Source organism: Plecotus auritus, assembly GCF_963455305.1.
Source record: "Plecotus auritus genome assembly, chromosome: 6".
NCBI classification, from domain to species: Eukaryota; Metazoa; Chordata; class Mammalia; order Chiroptera; family Vespertilionidae; genus Plecotus; species Plecotus auritus.
The window spans coordinates 69,266,118-69,284,732 of record NC_137773.1 but is presented as its reverse complement, the minus strand read 5'-3'; the positions used below and the strand labels follow the sequence as shown (position 1 = coordinate 69,284,732).

The 18,615-nt window shown below is 40.3% G+C and overlaps 1 protein-coding gene across 6 annotated transcripts in view; it reads left to right on the top strand.

Moving 5' to 3' along the window:
- The window catches only part of GRIA2 (glutamate ionotropic receptor AMPA type subunit 2), a 135,862-nt gene that overhangs the window by 87,938 nt on the left and 29,309 nt on the right, over positions 1-18,615 (top strand). For all 6 annotated transcript variants that reach the window (XM_080675220.1, XM_080675221.1, XM_080675222.1 and 3 more), the window contains exons 7-11: positions 11,871-12,038; positions 12,301-12,405; positions 13,059-13,169; positions 15,858-16,064; positions 16,561-16,931. In XM_080675220.1, coding sequence (XP_080531346.1) covers positions 11,871-12,038; positions 12,301-12,405; positions 13,059-13,169; positions 15,858-16,064; positions 16,561-16,931 — 962 coding nt within the window. The remainder of the gene's footprint in view (positions 1-11,870; positions 12,039-12,300; positions 12,406-13,058; positions 13,170-15,857; positions 16,065-16,560; positions 16,932-18,615) is intronic.

The window sequence follows — 18,615 nt, the reverse complement described above, 5'->3', positions numbered from 1 at the left end:
GATGATAATTGTATGAATTAGGGTTGTGGCATAAAAGTGGCAGGAAGTAAATGTATTTGTTGTATTTGCCAATTCTTTCAATTTATTTATTTGTAAGATAAATAATAACCACAAAAGCATAACCATTCATTTATAACATATTGATATAAATTCGGTTGAGAGATATTTGTTGATTAAAAACAGTAACCTGAAAGGACGTCTGTATTGGGCCCGAATCTCATACAGTGGTTTGCACAGAGTAAGCACATAATGAGTATTTGTTGCAATGAAGAGTAATGAAACGAAAAAAATATAAATGCTTTGAAAATGTCAAATCACTGAGAAAGAAAAAATAGGTAATTATCAGTGCTATAAAATTTGGTTTAAATTTCTGCCCTAGCACTTATGTATTTTTTTATTCAGCCATGACAGAAAAGTAGCATTATTTTACTTGATGAAATGTAAAATGACTGTAGTTATCAGACCTACACCTTCATGGCACCTGGTGGTAAATGGCACAATTAAAATTGGCATTTTTACCTCCCTTACCTTTTTTTTCCCAAGACAAGGAAGATTTCGAAGATGATTTGCTACTCTTTCAAATATAATTTACAACTATTTTTATTTTTATATAGATTTTCGGTGTCTTCAACAACTTGCAAGCTGTAACTATACATTCTACCTGGTCATACCAACAGTTTATACCTTATTTAGATTCTTGTGTCTTCCATGTCTTGCTGATGTTGAATTTAACAATAATATGTGACTAATACTTGTGTGGCATTTAAAGAGTGCCTTTCCCACAAGAATCCCATTTTACTCAAGAAATGACTTTACAGCAAAGACTGCAACTTTCTTAATTGCTGTCCTAAGAGAGTTATTAAGCCTGTCTGAAAATAGTATAATCTTTTCAGTCCAGTAATTAGTGCCATGCATTAAATAGCACCCTAGAGGCCTAATAGAATTAATTCTGCTTCTTGAATGTTTTAACTGACCAAAACCACAGCTGACATTGGAATCCCCTACTTTTGATATTAAAGCATTTTGCCACATGAGAACCTATGGGCTGGACATGTTTAGATCCTTATATTTTGTGGTTTTAAAAATGTGTATATGACTGGAATAAACCCATAAGTTAATAATTTGATATTGATAAAATTACATATCTTGTAAAGAAATATTTTTAACTTTAAAAGAAGCATTCTTTAATTAAAGTTTACTTTTAAGTATTATTTTATACGGGTTTCATGTGTACAGCATAGTGGTTAGATGATCATATACTTTACAAAGGATTCCCCCTGATATTTCTAATACTCACCTGGCACCATAGTTATCACAATATTATTGACTATATTTCCTATGCTGTATTTCACATCCCCATAACTATTTTGTAGCTACTAATTTATACTTCTTAATCCCTTAACCTCTTTCATCCAGTCCTCCAAACCCCCTCCCCTATAGCAACCACCAATCTGCTCTCAATTTTTAAAAATGGTTACATTATACTACATAATAAAAGGCAATATGCAAATCTACCGAACGGCAGAATGACCAGTCACTATGATGTGCACTGACCACCAGGGGGCAGATGCTCAATGCAGGAGCTGGCCCCTGGTAGTCAGTGTGCTCCCACAGGGAGGGTGCCGCTCAGCCAGAAGCCAGGCTCACAGCTGGTGAGCTCAGTGGCAGTGGCAAGAGCCTCTCCTGCCTCCATAGCAGTGCTAAGGATGTCCGACTGACAGCTTAGGCCCACTCCCCATCAGTTAGACATCCCCCGAGAGCTGAGGGACACCCCCACCCCCCGCCAGTGCACAAATTTAGTGCACAGGGCCTCTAATATGTATATATTACACCATTAAAATATACATGTGTTTTTATTATTTGTAATTATAATGCAAGGTATCTAAGTTCATCTCATTTTCACATTTCTTTATCTCTAAAGGGAACTATTGTAGGTGATCTCTAAGATTTCTTCCAGATATATAATACCATAGTTATTTAAAGAGCTAATTTAGGCACATAATAAAAAAAAACATTAACATTTTAATTTTTGCTAAATCTATGTAACAGCTAATGGTTCTTCTGTCTCTCAGATAGTAGTGGCTTGCAGGTAGTCATCCCTGAACTCCATCTGCCAAAATCAAATCCTAATTCAGCCTGGAAACTATTAGTTTTATTTTTCATAAATTAGAAAAAAATGAGGAACTTTCCCTTTTTGCAAAGATTTCTAGGAAGTGGGGAGAGTCAAGTGAAGGAATTTATGTAACCAACAAAATAAAGATCTGCTTCTAAGAAAGCCTTTACCTACCTCTGGGTAAATCAGAACCATACTGTGTGTTGATTTGAGTATCTTCTTCTATCTTGATGAATCTGATTAGGTGTATCTGAAAATTTGAATCCTTAAGTGAATCAAAAGTTTCAGGACATAAATGTCTTGGTCCATAGCAAGATTTTCAGTCAGGGTCAATAGCCTATTGGAAAATTTTGGCAAAAATATGTTATTTAAATGGATAATTTTTACATGAAGAGTCTTGAGTGAAAAATATCACAGTGAGTTAAAAATTATTTGTACTATAGAGAATAATAATAAAAAATGTTAATGTTGGTTTCTTGCCAAGGGAGGTGTCTTTTCATCCTTGGAAATGTGATACAGCTTGTGTGTTCACTAAAGATGTTGAGTATTTTTTTTTTAAATAAGAGTTTATATTTTATGGAACTCCTAGGTTCCCAACAAAATTGAGCAAAACGTACAGAGATTCCCCATATGCCCTCTATCCCCACACATACATAGACTCCTGCAATATCACTTCACTCACCAGGGTGATAAGATTTATTAGAATTCACACTCAAGGTCCATAGCTTACATTATGGTTCAATCTTGCTGTTCTACATTCTATGGGTTTGGACTAATAACATGCTTCCATTTTTATGGTTTTTTATATAGAATATTTTCTCTGTTCTAAAATTCCTCTGTGCTCTTTCTATTCATCACTCCTTCCACTCCCATCTCCTAGCAACCACTGACCTTTATACTTTCTCCATAGTTTTGCCTTTTCTAGAATAGCATATAGATGGAATCATATAGTATGCAGCCTTTTCAGATTGGCTTTTTTGCTTAGTACAGTGGTCGGCAAACCGCGGCTTGCGAGCCGCAGTTTGCCGCTCTGTTAACTAATGGGTTTGCTGACCACTGGCTTAGTATATCCACTTAAAGTTCCTCCAGGTGTTTTTATGGCTGGTAGCTCATTTCTTTTGAGCACAAGAATTTTTCACTGTTTGTATGCACCACAATTTAATTCCCATTAAGCTACTGAAGGACACCTTGGTTGCTTCCAAGTGTTGATAATTATGAATAAAGCTGCTATAGACATCTGTGTGCTGGTTTTTGAGTAGACATACTGTTTCAACTCCTTTGGGTAAATACTGACTGGTGCTATTGCTGGATCATAGAGTAAAAAGATGTTTAGTTTTGTAAGAAACTGCCAAGCTACCTCCCAAAGTGGTTATACCATTTTGCATTCCCACCAGCAATGAATAAGAGTTCCTGCTGCTCCACTAATGTTGTTTTTATGAAGATTTTGTGATTTTTTGAAGCTTCAAAGGGCACATTCAAAAGGCTTTACAGGAAATTAAAGATGACCTTATCACTGACAGCTCTTTTTTCAGAAAGTAGACTGCAGTTGAATTTGAAATTAATTCAAGTGAATAACTTTTAGTTTATAATGTATTCAATACTATCCTTTTTCCTGTGCCTCTAGTTGATTCTTAGACATTGCCAAGAATCTTAAAAAAAAAAAGGTTTATGAAATTTTTCTTACAGGCTTATTTTTCTTAGAGCTCATCAATTTTGATCCTGTTGATAATATTGTAGAATGAAGAAACTGAATATTATGTTGTGTAAATTTATCTAGAGATATCATTATGTGTTTAATACTTTTATTTAACTAAATAATTGATGCTATTTAAAAAGTGACTATGAAAAGTTAATGATAAAATCAAGGCTTGAACCCTGTCTTTTGATGCTATGTGCAGTGCTTTCTCAACTAAACTCAATTTCAAGGGAAATTTGGAAAGTGGCCACTCATAGGACATATTGTAATACTTCTTAATACCTGAAGTCTAGTACTTCTTTTTTGAGTGATATTTCTTTCTATTTTAGCATGGTACAGATAACATATATTTAGGAATAGGTGCTATCATTATGATGACCCATAAAATTTTATATTTTAGCCTATTTATACTTCTTGCATATTCACTAAATTCTAAAGGTACATAGAGCTACTTTTCATTTCCTCTTTATTTTGGATGTCAGACTATTGTTTTCTGATTATCAATGATCACAGTAATATATTACAGAATATTGTCTGATGACAATTGGCCATCAGAAACATATTTAAAATGCATATTTCATTGTATTTTAGAAAAATAAGTATCAATAAATATACATTTATAATGAAATACAAAGCGCATTTGGAAAATGGTCCATAACAAAATATTTTTCCAGATTTCTTCTAAAGTCTAGACATGATGTGATTGTGATATAACACTGCACACCATAATGGCCCCCCATGGAAAATAAATTTCCAGCCTCGCTGAGGGATTCCACAGAACATAAACATCAGGGCAGAGATGATGCATTTGTTTTCCATGATGCACTGTCATCATGTCCCCTTCAATTAATTTACATCTAGTTTAGTGAATGGTGGGATAAAATGGAAATATTTAACTATCCAATCAAAATGTGAACATATTTGTTTAGAAAAAGAAATGAGCCACATATGCAGAACATAAACAAAATGGAACTCTGGATATAGAGGCTGTTGATTTTCTCTCGGCCCAGAATTGAGTTTCTATGATTGTGACTTTTAATTTAAAATGATAATGGGCTGGAGACTTGATTAGATTTGAACATTTGAAAAGAAGGTTGAAAGGGTTTTTCTTCTTAAAAGAAAAATCAGGCTCTGAATCATATTTATAACATGCCACATGGAACTACTGTTAGTGGTTTTAGTTTGTTCAAAGTAATCTTATTTTTTAATGTAGCTTACCAACTTTTATAGGCCTCTCAAACATTTAGCAGATGGCTTTATACTTTTCTCCTGGAAATGTGAGCAAGCTCACTCAGTAAAGATTTTAGCTTTTAACTATTATCTTAATTTTCAAATGCAAATAGCAATCATTTTTGAAATATTCAATTTATTCAATTTAAGTTCTGCTTCTTGCTTAGTGACCTAGCCTTTGTTGTGAGAATCACACTGGCAAGGAACCGGTTGCTGTATAAGAAAGCAGATGGATATGTTTTCTTTTCTTTTCTTTTTTTTTTTAAGGGAACAGAAACAAACATGTGAGGCAGATAAATCCTGACTTATAGCTCTTATTTTTCTAAGTCTTTTCTTAAGTAGATATGATTTAAAACAATGATTTTAATATAACACAGGTGTGTGTGTTTTTTTTCTAAATGGTACAAGGATGCTATAGAATAATTGGAAAATAAATATAATCATGTATATTTCCTCCTTATTATTAAAAACAATTTTATTTTTCTTTCCCTTTTTTTGTCAAAAGGATATGAATTTTTAAACTACTCTCATTTTGTAGAAAAATATTTTTAATTAGTTGTAATAATCTTTTCACTTATTTTATAATTAGCATTATTCACATAGTTACAAAATATTATCACTTTTTAAAAATATATATTTATTGATTTCAGAGAGGAAGTGAGAGGGAGAGAGAGACAGAAATATCAATGATGAGAGAGAATCATTGATAGGCTGCCTCCTATATGGCCCCCACTGGGGATTGAGCCTGCAACTCGGGTATGTGCCCTTATTGAACTCAGGACCCTTCAGTCCACAGGCTGATGCTCTAGCCAATGAGCAAAACCAGCTAGGGCATTAATATCACTTCTAATGGCTGCATAATACTTCCTCAAGACAGAAAGCATAGTTTTTAAACATCTCTTACTGTCAAAAATTTAGTACAAATAATACTGAAATTTATTTCTTTGTATGAAAAATATTTGTATTTGATAATATTTTCTTAGGATAGGTTCCCAATAATTACATTTTAAGTCTGGGAATATAAATTGCCTACATGGATCTGTAACATACTATATTTTGCCAATTTCTTGCACACACACTTTGAAGGGAAAGGTTACAGATTTTGGAAAAAATGGTAATGGATTTTGTTTAGATTTGTCTAGTTCAGGTATTTGTAGGAAACTCCAATACCACCATCCAGGAGATAATCTACATATGTAAAGGAGGACTCACATATAGGCATGCAATGACATTGCTTAACTAGCACAGGAGGAGAATTTCCAGTAGGAAAATTTAGAGGTAAATATGAATATCATTACAGTTAAGAGTTTTCAGTCGCAGTACACATGACCTTCAAATTTTTTCATTTTCTTCCTCCCAACTTTCCCATTAAATTTGATTCACTTTCATGATAAAATGAAAACAATTCAACTAAACTCATTCATACAGATTAGATGAATGATTTCACACTACAATTGTACCATTAAAGACAGAGGCTTAAAAATGTTTGGAGGCAGACAAATACCCTATGAATTCACATATATGTGGAATCTAAGGAACAAAATAAACAAAATTGAAATAGATTCTGACACAGAGAACACACTGAAGGTTGCTAGAGGGGAGGAGATGTGGGGGATGGGTGAAAAAGGTGAAGGGATTAAGAAGTACAGCATAGGGAATAGAGTGAATAATCCTATCTAATAAAAGAGTAATATGCAAATTGACCATACCTCTGCTACACCCACAAGCCACACCCACCAGCCAATCAGGAGCAACTATGCAAATTAACCCAACCAAGATGGCTGTGGCCACGGAGCGAGCAGGAGGCTTGGGTTTCCCTAACAATGGAGGAAGCCAAGCTTCCCACAGCCCTGGCTGGCCCTGGAGTCCACTCAAGGCTACTAAGTTTCAATTATAGAAGATAATTGAAGATAACCATTCCCCTGCCAGCCTGATTGATGCCTAACTGCTCCCCTGCCAGCCTGATTGCCCCTAACTGCCCTCCCCTGCAGGCCTGGTCACAGGCCAACAAAAATGGCAGCAGCCACAGAGCTGGAGAGAGCAGGAGGCTTGAGTTGCCCCCAACGATGGAGGAAGCCAAGCTTCCTGGCCTGCCTTGGCCTCCACTCAAGGCTACAAAGTTTCAATTATAGAATATAAATAAATCCCAACAAAAATGGCTGTGGCCTTAGAGCGAGGAGGAAGCTTGGGTTTCCCCAACAATGGAGGAAGCCAAGCTTTCCGCCCACCCTGGCCTACTCTGGCCTCCGCTCAAGGCTACAAAGTTTCAGTTATAGAAGATAGATAAATACCAGATCCAGGGTCTCCACTTTGGTCGCCAGGGGGCATGGCCAGCCTGCAAACCACCACAGACCCCTCTCCCAGGCCTCCCCATGCCCCAAGGGAACCCCCACCCTGATCCAGGACACCCTTCAGGGCAAACCAGCCAGCCCCCACCCATGCACCTGGCCTCTATCCTATCTAATAAAAGAGTAATATGCAAATTGACCGTTACTCCAACACACAAGATGGCTGCCCCCATGTGGACACAGGATGGCTACCACAAGATGGCCAGCAGGGGAGGGCAGTTGGGAGGGACCAGTTCTGCAAGGAAGGGCAGTTGTGGGTGATCAGGCCAGCAGGGGAGGGCAGTTGGGAGGGACCAGGCCTGCAAGGGAGGGCAATTGGAGGTGATCAAGCCTGCTGGGAGGGCAGTTAGGGGTGACCAGGCCGGCAGAGGAAGGAAGTTGGGGGTGACCAGGCCTGCAGAAAAGGGCAGTTGGGGGGGACCCAGGCCTGCAGGGGAGAGCAGTTGGGAGAGACCAGGCCTCTAGGGGAGGGCAGTTAGGTGTGACCAGGCTGCAGAGGAGGGCAGTTAGGGGCAATCAGGCTGGCAGGGGAGCAGTTAGGCACCAATCAGGCTGGCAGGGGAATGGTTAGGGGTGAACAGGCTGGCAGGCAGAAGTGGTTAGGGGCAATGAGGAAGGCAGTTAGGCGAGCAGTTGGGAGCCAGCAGTCCTGGATTGTGAGAGGGATGTCTGACATCCCTTGAGGGGTCCCAGATTGGAGAGGGTGCAGGCTGGGCTGAGGGACACACCCCCCCCCCATGCACAAATTTCATGCGTCAGGCCTCTAGTAATGTTATAAGTATGTAAGGTGCCAGTTGGGTACTGGAAATATTGAGGGAAACACTTTTTAAGTATATGGCTATCTAACCACTATGCTGTATACCTAATACAAAATAATACTGAATATAAATTGTAAATTTAAATTAAAAATTTTCTGGATGCATGGAGGGGATAATTTATAAGACATAAATTATTTTCTCATTTGCCTTAGTGTAACATCTCTCATATTTAAAAAACAAACAAGACAGATAGCTATCCACCATCAGACCAATTCATCTATATATATAAAAGCCTAATATGCAAACTGTCCCCATGGGAGTTTGACTAGGAGACTAGGAGTTCCATTGCTTGCTATGACATGCACTGACCACCAGGGGGCGGCATGGAATGAAGGAAGGCCCTGGCTGGCAGCCAGAAGGAAGACCCTGATCGGCCCTGATTGCCCACCAGGCCAAGGAACCCTACCTGTGTACGAATTTCATGCACCGGGCCTCTAGTAATACTATAATAGGTTTATTGTAGTTACCCATCTATATATCTTTTCACTGGACTAGGAGAGAATGTGAGTCTCATAAAGAGGGGGACCATATGAAGATCTCTGACCTTCCTTTCAATTCTTCCTCCCTTCTTTGCTCCTACCCTCCTTTCTTCCCTCTTACCCTCCCTCCTTCCCTCCCTCTCTCCTTCCCCTCTTCCTCCATTCCTCCCTCCCTCCCTTCCTTCCTTCCTTCCTTTCTTCCTTCCTTCCTTCCTTCCTTCCTTCCTTCCTTCCTTCCTTCTTTCCTTCCTTTCTCTCTTCCTCTTCAATGTGCCCAGTGCTGCCCTAGACTCTGAGAATTCAGTGGTGTCAGACAAATCAGACAAGTTTTCTGCTTCCCTAGAGTAAGGAAACATCTAGTAGGGAAGAGAGATGAAGGAGACAAATGAAGAATGCATGAACAAGATACTCAGGTACTTGTAGAGGCTATGAAGAGAATAAACAAGATCATGTGAAGGAGAGTGACTGGGAGTGGATTAGGCAGGAAGAGCATCACTAAGGAAGTAATGTTTGAGTATAGGGATGCAATTTAACTTCATGGCTCTTTCAATGACTGAGCCTAACAGAGCAGTTTATTTGCTAATAGAGATGACCCAAAGAGAGAAAAAAGGCTGATGCAGGATATTGAGGGTGTAGTGGCAGGGGTGGGGGTGATGTCCTTAAGATCAGAGGGAGTGAGTGAGTGTACTGTTGGAGTAACTGTTCTGATGTAGGAGTATGATCACCTCACATGTCAACTCACAAGGGAAGCAGATAATGTGGAGCTGGGTCGTGTAAGGTTGACATATAAGGGGGTTTTGTCTGATGTTTCTATTTATCATGTTGGGCAAGATAATCAGCAGGAATTCAGAGCAAAAGAAGTATATGGAGGCGTGGGTATTTGTGAAGATAAAAGAAGTTATAAAATACTGTAGTCATTTTTGAGAGTAGAAGAACTAAGTCATTAAAGAAAGGAGGATTGTTTAGAAACATTAAGTGCTCATTTTGGACTCATGGTTAAGAATTTTAGAGTGTCACAAAGTCAGTATGATAGTGTACTCCCCCCCCCCCCCCCAGCTACACTGTACTTTTGTTACCTACAGATTGGAAAATACTCAATAACAGAAATTTCCTTGGCATTCTTTAAAGCTTTTATGTTAAAACTAGAGGCCTGGTGCATGGATTCATGCACCAGTGGGGTCCCTCGGCTGGCCTGCGGGATTGGGCGGAAACCAGCTCTCCAACATCCCCCGAGGGGTCCAGGATTGCGAGAGGGAGCAGGCCAGACCAAGGGAACCCACTGGTGCATGATTGGGGCTGGGAAGGGATGCAGGAGGTTGGCCAGCCAGGGAGGGGCTGCGGGAGGGCTCCAGGGCATATCCCGCCCATTTAGTTCAGTCCCCATCTGCCAGACCCCAGCAGCAAGCTAACCTACCGGTCAGATCATCTGCCCCCTGGTGGTCAGTGAACATCATAGCGAGCTGTTGAGCGGCCTTAGCATATCATTAGCATATTATGCTTTGATTGGTTGAATGGCTGACCAGTCAACTGGACACTTAGCATATTAGGCTTTTATTATATAGGATGTGATTTATTATTACTGGCAGCAGCATCACACATTTGATGGATGGCAATATATATATCTATAATAATAAAAGCATAATATGCTAATTAGACTGGACGGCCAACAGCGGAACTACTGTCCAGATGACCTTCTGGACTAAGCCAGGGCTGCGAGGGCTGAGGCAGCCGCTGCAGCTGCCAGGGCCGAGCCCCTTGCACGAATTTAGTGCATCAGGCCTCTAGTGTTCACATAATAATACAGGCAATGCTAAATACACATGTAGTTTTGTTTTGTTTGTTTTTTTTCTTGCTTGGTTCTTAGCATCTGCAATAACCTTGTTGTGCCAATGGGATCTGAATACCATGGTTTGGAACCAATGTTATCATAGACTGTTGAAGCATGAAGGGGGCATAGAAACTACGAAGTTTGGTGGTAGTTCAACTTGATTACCATAAATATTTAGGGGACATTAGAAACAAATACTCCAAAGTCCATTGCAGGTTATATGAGCATCAGTAAGTTTGTTTAGAGATGAAGAATCGTGAAACTGATCAGTATGTTTTCCTTATTCTCATATGAATTTCTCAGTAGACAGTGGAGAAACAGTTATTGATTTAATAATTTTCTGTATCACCAGAGTAGACCATAAAGTGGTGCTGTAATAAGAAAATGATTAGAAAAAGACAAAAACATTGGCATAATTATTATAAAAGGTGTCACCTGAAATAACTGACATCTATACTAATAAAAGGGTAATATGCTAATTAGATCAGATAGGATGTCTTCTGGACGTCCTTCCTGACAAAGCTGGGGGCGTGGCCGGCCTGCAAACCACCCATGGCCCCACGCCCAGGCCAGCCCTGCCCCCCAGCAGGGACCTCCACCCTGATCGGGGGCATGGCCGGCCTGCAACCCCCCAGCGGCCACTTGCTCAGGCCGCCCAGCCCACCAGTGGGGATCCCCACCCTTATCAGGGGTGTGGCCAGCCTGCAAACCCCTGACAGCCCCTTGCCCTGGCCGGCCCTGACCCACCCCAATCTGGGGCCCCCTTCAGGACAGGCCAGCCAGATCCCACCCATGCACCAGGCCTCTATCTTATATAATAAAAGGGTAATATGCAAATTGACCCTAATGGCAGAACAACTACTGGACCAGTCACTATGAGGTGCACTGACCACCTCTTGGTTCCTTTCCCCAGCCGGCAGGCTCCAATTGCCTGATGGCCACCCGTGGCGGGACGGGGCCTGCAAGCAGGCAGGAACAGTCAACCTCTCGGTCCCTTCCCCTGGCTGTCAGGCACCAATCACCCTATGGCGAACAGGGAACCAGGGGTGGGTGGCTGCAGGGGGTGGGGCCGGCTGCGGGCAGCTGGGAAAGATGGCCTGGCTAGGGACCATACCTGCACATGAATTCCGTGTGCCAGGCCTCTAGTATTAACATAACAGAAAATGTTGCACATCAAGATACTTTCCACAGTCTCAATATTATGTACTACTTCTCTTAGATTCTTGAGTTTCTAGATGCACAGACAGTGTCTGAATTCTTGGACTTGATATGGTATTGTATAGTGGGCAACTGCAGTCTTGATGGTGGTGAGTTTGAATTTTCTCCCATTCTCATGAAATGTGTGTGATATTTTTCAGTATACTTCTGCTCTGACCTATGATGCTGTTCAAGTGATGACTGAAGCTTTCCGCAACCTACGGAAGCAGAGAATTGAAATCTCCCGAAGGGGGAACGCAGGAGACTGTCTGGCCAACCCAGCAGTCCCCTGGGGACAAGGTGTAGAAATAGAAAGGGCCCTCAAACAGGTCAGTCACTCAACACAATTGTTCATGTGATTTAACAATGGCTATCATTTTTTCTCTGCTGAATTAGTCATCCTTCTTTTATTCCTTATGTTTAATATAGAGGGAGTATTCTTTCCTAACTACACAAAAGTAGGTGGGAGGTTGAAAAGAAACCTTATAAATGTTGTTTTCTGGACTTGAGCCCAGTGAGAGTAATCTGTACAGTTTGTATCTTTGGTTGAAATAAATTTGTAACTGTGCTTCCTTCCCATTTCCTTATTAGGTTCAGGTTGAAGGTCTCTCAGGAAATATAAAGTTTGACCAGAATGGAAAAAGAATAAACTATACAATTAACATCATGGAGCTCAAAACAAATGGGCCCCGGAAGGTAAATCATTAGTGATTTAAAGGCAGTTATCTCTGTGTGAGAAGGTGAGTTAGCTAACCCATCCCCTCATCTTCCAAAGAGTCCTGAAGATGTGTCTTCACATAGAGCTTAACAACTTCCAGAACCAGGCGTATTTTTAAATGTGGTTTTTTTTTTCTATTTCAAATCTATTCACTTCTGGTAAGTAATACTGAAATGTAATCTTTAAATAGAACTGTTATACTTTTCTTTTAGACCATGGTAGAAAAAAGAATTTGCTGAGAAGAAAAAGAACTATTGCTGGAAGTTCATGGTTCAGAAGACAAAACATAACCACTACTGTTCAATATATATTATTTTACTTTTATGACCAAAAATGCCACTCTTTGGACTTTACTTATATTTCTGTATGATCACTGCCAAACAAATGATCCTTGGCGAATATGACAAGTGAACATAAAAAGACAAACTGCTTTTAAGAATAGTTTCTGTTTGCTTTATAGTCCCTTTCTGTTCCTATTAGATTCACATATATCAGGGACACATCAGTGTTTAGAAGAAGCCTCATTAATAGAGGATAACTTCAGATTCAGGCATGGATTAGAAAATAATTAAATGTTTTGCTAATAAAAAAGTCATTTATCCATTTGCCTACTTTCTGTAACCTTTTTCAGATTGGATACTGGAGTGAAGTGGACAAAATGGTTGTTACCCTTACTGAGCTACCTTCTGGAAACGATACCTCTGGGCTTGAGAATAAGACTGTTGTTGTCACTACAATTTTGGTAATTAGCTACATAATCCTATGATATATTTTATTTTTCTTATCAAAAGTATGTGCCAGATAGAATTGCTGATTATGTTTTAGGGCAATAACTATCATAGTGTTGCTTTTGCAATGTTTTAATCATTTATTGAATATTTACTCTTGCAAAAGGACTACACAAGCACTAACTAAAGCATTAAGCTACCTCTTAGCTTTACAGATAATTCATAAATTGGTGCATATCCCATATTTTACAACTGGGTAAAATCTTAAAGAGCATGCCTTGTATTTGCTCAGGTGCTTTAACTTTTCCATTTCCATACCATTGTGGGTATATTTTATCTTTACATTTCTTACAAGTTTTAATAATGTTGCCAACTTCTCTTTTTTCATAATAAAAGATGAAGTCCTTAAAGGTAAGATGGATCTCCCTTCTTCTTAACTCCAAGTTTCAACGTGGTAGTTGGATATAGGATTTTGTGGGAATCATTAGCCTAACAATATTGAGGAGGACATATAGAAAGGCTAATAAGGATTTGGATGAAAACATTGGCTGGCATTTAGAAATATCTTAATAAGTCTAAGCTACACATTTGCAGATTATTGCCTTAATCATGCCATTGAGAGGAACCACCTCACTGAGACCCCATGTATCCTTGGTGCCACTTTTCAGTGGAAAATTTTGGGCTATGTTGAATCATTTTTTTCATGCTTCCTATTTCCTATGTTTGCAGGGAGAAGCTACTAGCTATCCTTGTAGCATCATTCTAGGATATTATATCTCACTAGTGACCTGGTGCACGAAATTCATGCACATCAAAAGGGGATTAATTAGAGGAAATAATTTAATATTGCTATTTGCCCTTTCTCTATAATAGAAGTGAAAGAGATGAAAGAAAATTAGTAAAATTTATAAGAAAAGCTTCCTCCTGTCAGAGTCTGGGGTGCACCACGGGACCCAGAGTCAAGTCCCCGCCCACCCACATGCACCTCAAAATTGCGTGAGACCCAGACCTGGCCGGACCCCCGCATTGGGCTAGATCCAGACCCAGCCAGTCCCACCCTTGTCAAGCCCTGCTGGGCAGGGGGCATAGCCTCAGGTCCCCTGGCCCGGCACCAGAACGGGGGCGTGGACTGAGGCCCCCAGCCCACACCGGGGTGGGGGGCATGCCTTGAGGTCCTCCATCAAGCCCCGCCAGGTGGGGGACATGGCCTGAGATCCCTCGTCAAGCCCCGCTGGGTCGGAAGCATGGCCTGAGGTCCCTCGTCAAGCCCCGCCAAATGGTGGGGTGCAGCCTCAAGTCCCCTGACCCAGCACCAGGAGGGGGGCACAGCCTCAGGACCCCATCAAGCCCCGCTGAGTGGGGGCACAGCCTGAGTTCCCCCGACCCAGCACTGGGGGTGCACCTTGAGGTCCCCCATCAAGCTCTGCTGGGTGGGGGGCGTGGCCTGAAATCCCCTGTCAAGCCCCACCTGGTGGGGGGCATGGCCTGAGGTCCCCCAGCTTGGTGCTGGGGCGGGGGGAGCAGCCTGAGGTCCCCTAGCCCAGCACCAGGACGGGAAGCGCACCTTGAGGTCCCCCATCAAGCCCCACCGGGCAGGGGGCGTGGCCTCAGGTCCCCTGGCCTGGCACTGGGGTGGGGGATGCAGCCTGAGGTTCCCCAGCCTGACGCCAGGGTGGGGGGCACAGCCTGAGGTCCCCTGTCAAGCTCCATGGGAGCAAGGGAGGGTGCCAGCCGTGGGCAAACTACGGCCCGTGGGCCAGATCCAGCTGTTCTATCTGGTTCTCTTACTCTCCCCTCTGCTCCTTTAATTTGAATTTATATTAGTTCACACAAACACTCCATCCATGCTTTTGTTCTGGCTCTCCAGTCCAGTTTAAGAACCCATTGTGGCCCTCGAGTCAAAAAGTTTGCCCACCCCTGGTGTAGCCTCAGGTCCCTGCTGATTTCTCATTAAGGCTCCTTATGGGAACTTGGCCTCAGCTGTGGGTGCAGCCATCTTTGTGACAGAGTGATGGTCAATTAGCATATTCCCTCTTTATTAGATAGGATAGAAGAAGCAAGACCTAAAATATGAGCGTGTAGAATCAGAACTTCACCATGGCGATGATCTTTTCAACCTGTATGTCACTGGCTATGCTTGAACCCTATGCTTGAAGTAGCAGTGAAATAGGGTTTGGGGTGAATAGTGGTTCTTGGGGTTGGCATAGCCTTCACATAGAATAAGTGTGTGGTGGATGCAGAGTTGAATTAAATAGCTGTTGAGCAGAATTCTTCCTTTCAAAACCCTAGGAATTACAGACAAGACAAGGGGACATGCCAACAGTTTGTGCTTTTGAGTCTCTTGTTTACTTTGGTATGGCTAGATACAAGGCATGCTATTGAAATATAATGATAGATATTTGAAGACTTTTTTTTCAGAAGGATTATGCTTAATCTTTTCTTCTATATTAGAGGCCCGATGCATGAAATTCATGCAAGGAGCTTGGCCCTCACGGCCCTGGCTGCCTCGCGGCCCTGCCCCCCACCCACTGGCTATTCCAGAAGGTCATTCCACCATCCACTCTAATTAGCATACTAGCTCTTTATTATATAGGATTCTACAATGTCTCTGGCTAAGGGGTAATTATTAAACCAGAAAATTTGTTTCAGAGCGTAAATAACAAAGCCACTTTAATCAACTAAAGCACTGTCTTTCCATATAGGAATCTCCATATGTTATGATGAAGAAAAACCATGAAATGCTTGATGGCAATGAGCGCTATGAGGGCTACTGTGTTGACTTGGCTGCAGAAATAGCCAAACATTGTGGGTTCAAGTACAAGCTGACAATTGTTGGGGATGGCAAGTATGGGGCCAGGGATGCAGACACGAAAATTTGGAATGGGATGGTTGGAGAACTTGTCTATGGGGTAAGTACAGCTCTTCTCATAAAAAGTGATTCAATTTGAATTGTTGTTGACAGAATGCCTTCCTCCCTGCAAAGTACCTTTGTCTGAGGTTGTTGGTTTCCCACTTTACTCTAAGAATGCTATGTTATTTCCTTGTGAACATTTGAAGATTAAAGATAAGTAAGAAGAAAACGTGCAGATTAAGTGAGACAGGCATTTCATCTGTCTTGAACCATCTGGGCCATATGCTGTGCAAAGGTGGCAAAGGCCCAGATGCAGTGTAAAGATGGAATTAGCATAATCAAGCCAGATGGGTGTACTATGTATTTATCAAAAGGAGGGATATCTGTGGAACCAATTGCTTTTTTTTGTTTATTCGTTACTGGGAATCTACCAGGGGAATAATTATGGCCATGTCCTTGATTTCCTTTCCTTCCCTTTTGATCCAATAATATAACCGTGATTCCTTTATGACCATGACTCTAGGTACTATTACTTTCCTTTGTTTCCCTTACAGAAAGCTGATATTGCAATTGCTCCATTAACTATTACCCTTGTGAGAGAAGAGGTGATTGACTTCTCAAAGCCCTTTATGAGCCTCGGGATCTCTATCATGATCAAGAAGCCTCAGAAGTCCAAACCAGGAGTGTTTTCATTTCTTGATCCTTTAGCCTATGAAATCTGGATGTGCATTGTTTTTGCCTACATTGGGGTCAGTGTAGTTTTATTCCTGGTCAGCAGATTTAGCCCCTACGAGTGGCACACTGAGGAGTTTGAAGATGGAAGAGAAACACAAAGTAGTGAATCAACTAATGAATTTGGGATTTTTAATAGTCTCTGGTTTTCCTTGGGTGCCTTTATGCAGCAAGGATGCGATATTTCGCCAAGGTTGGTTACTCACCTGCTTCAACTTTGTGCATTTTAGGTCTCATGCAGGCATTCATGGTGTTTATAAATTCACTCTAAAGAAATTAACAGCTGCCGACTACCTGTCCAAGCAGTTTAAGACTCAAGGACAGATATTTAAAATCGGCATAAGCCTGTGAAATATTTGAGCAATGTTCTTTGAATGTTGACCTTATATTTCCCTGGTGAAATTATACACACCGTGGAGAGGCTGTAAAATGCATAAGGTTCCTATCATTCCATGCCTTCTTGGAGGGGTACCGTGTTTTTGCTGCATATTCTCATTTTACAGTCATCTGTGTGTTGATCCACAGACCTGTATATGGGAAAATGGGCAATATTACATATAAACTACAAAAGCAAGAGCTTCTTTATAAAACTTCATTGGCACACATCCCATCTCTTTTATTTTCCCATCATAAGCTCATTGAAAGAGTGTGGAAAGACGATAAAATTTGCTTCTTTTAGGGTTAGGTTGTTGAATTTAAAGGACATTAACATTTTTCAAATATCTAGGAACAAATGATTGGGTAATAATTGAATGACAATATATACATCGTGGAAGAAATTTGTGTATACACCTCTCTTCTCATTATGACATGTTAATTCCTACTTTAGAATGCCTAAATATGATGGGTATATCACAAAACATATATTGCTTTTGTTCATGTTATATACATAGAATAAGAATGAAAGACATATTTTGCTCTTCTGAAGAACAAATCATACCATTTCTAGTGTACTTGCTTTCATATTTAAAGCCTAAATGATTATCTGTCGGCATATTTTAAATTGGGTTTGAATACCCTCCTCTGAATCTATGGGATATTTTAATAACTAGAGAAGAGCGTGACTTTTCTAAAACTATTTCATTATATTAATTTTTTTGGCACTTTGGGGGAAAATAAGTGATTAACTTAAATATATGAGAAGCTAAAAAATTTGTATGTTTTGCAATTTTTATTTTATACTCCACCTAGTGAGATAAAGAAAATATAATGTACCCAGAAATAATCAATCACTTACTTTTCTGATAGTATAGGTCAAATTTTTATGAAATATATTGATCTAAATAATCTTAATTCAATCATATTTTCTATGCTATCGTGTAGAACTACATTAAATTAGTAACATGCCAATGGTATTTTTATGGCATATATATATGTGTGTGTGTGTGTGTGTGTGTGTGTGTGTGTGTGTGTGTGTGTGTGTATATATATATATATATATATATATATATATATATATAATAAAAGCATAACATGCTAATTAGACTGGACAGCCGAACAACCTTCTGGACATCCTTTTGGATGAAGCCGGGTTGCGAGGGCCAAGGCAAGCTACCATGGCTGCAAGGGCCGAGCCCCTTGCACGAATTTTGTGCATCGGGCCATATATATATGCCATTTCTGATGATCTCTGACAAGATATGTAGGACTCATAGTTTTAACTATATTTAGTTTTAATTCTATATCTGATGTAAGATGAAGACATAAAGAGAAGTTTCTAATAATGAAGAAGAAAAATACTAAACAAATTTAGATCTCAGAGAACATTCTAGTCCATAAATAATAACAAAATGATTCACTTTTGGTAAAAAGGCTACTGAAGCATAATATTACCCTATTCCTGAGACATAAGGCAATGATCTTAGAGTGACATAAAT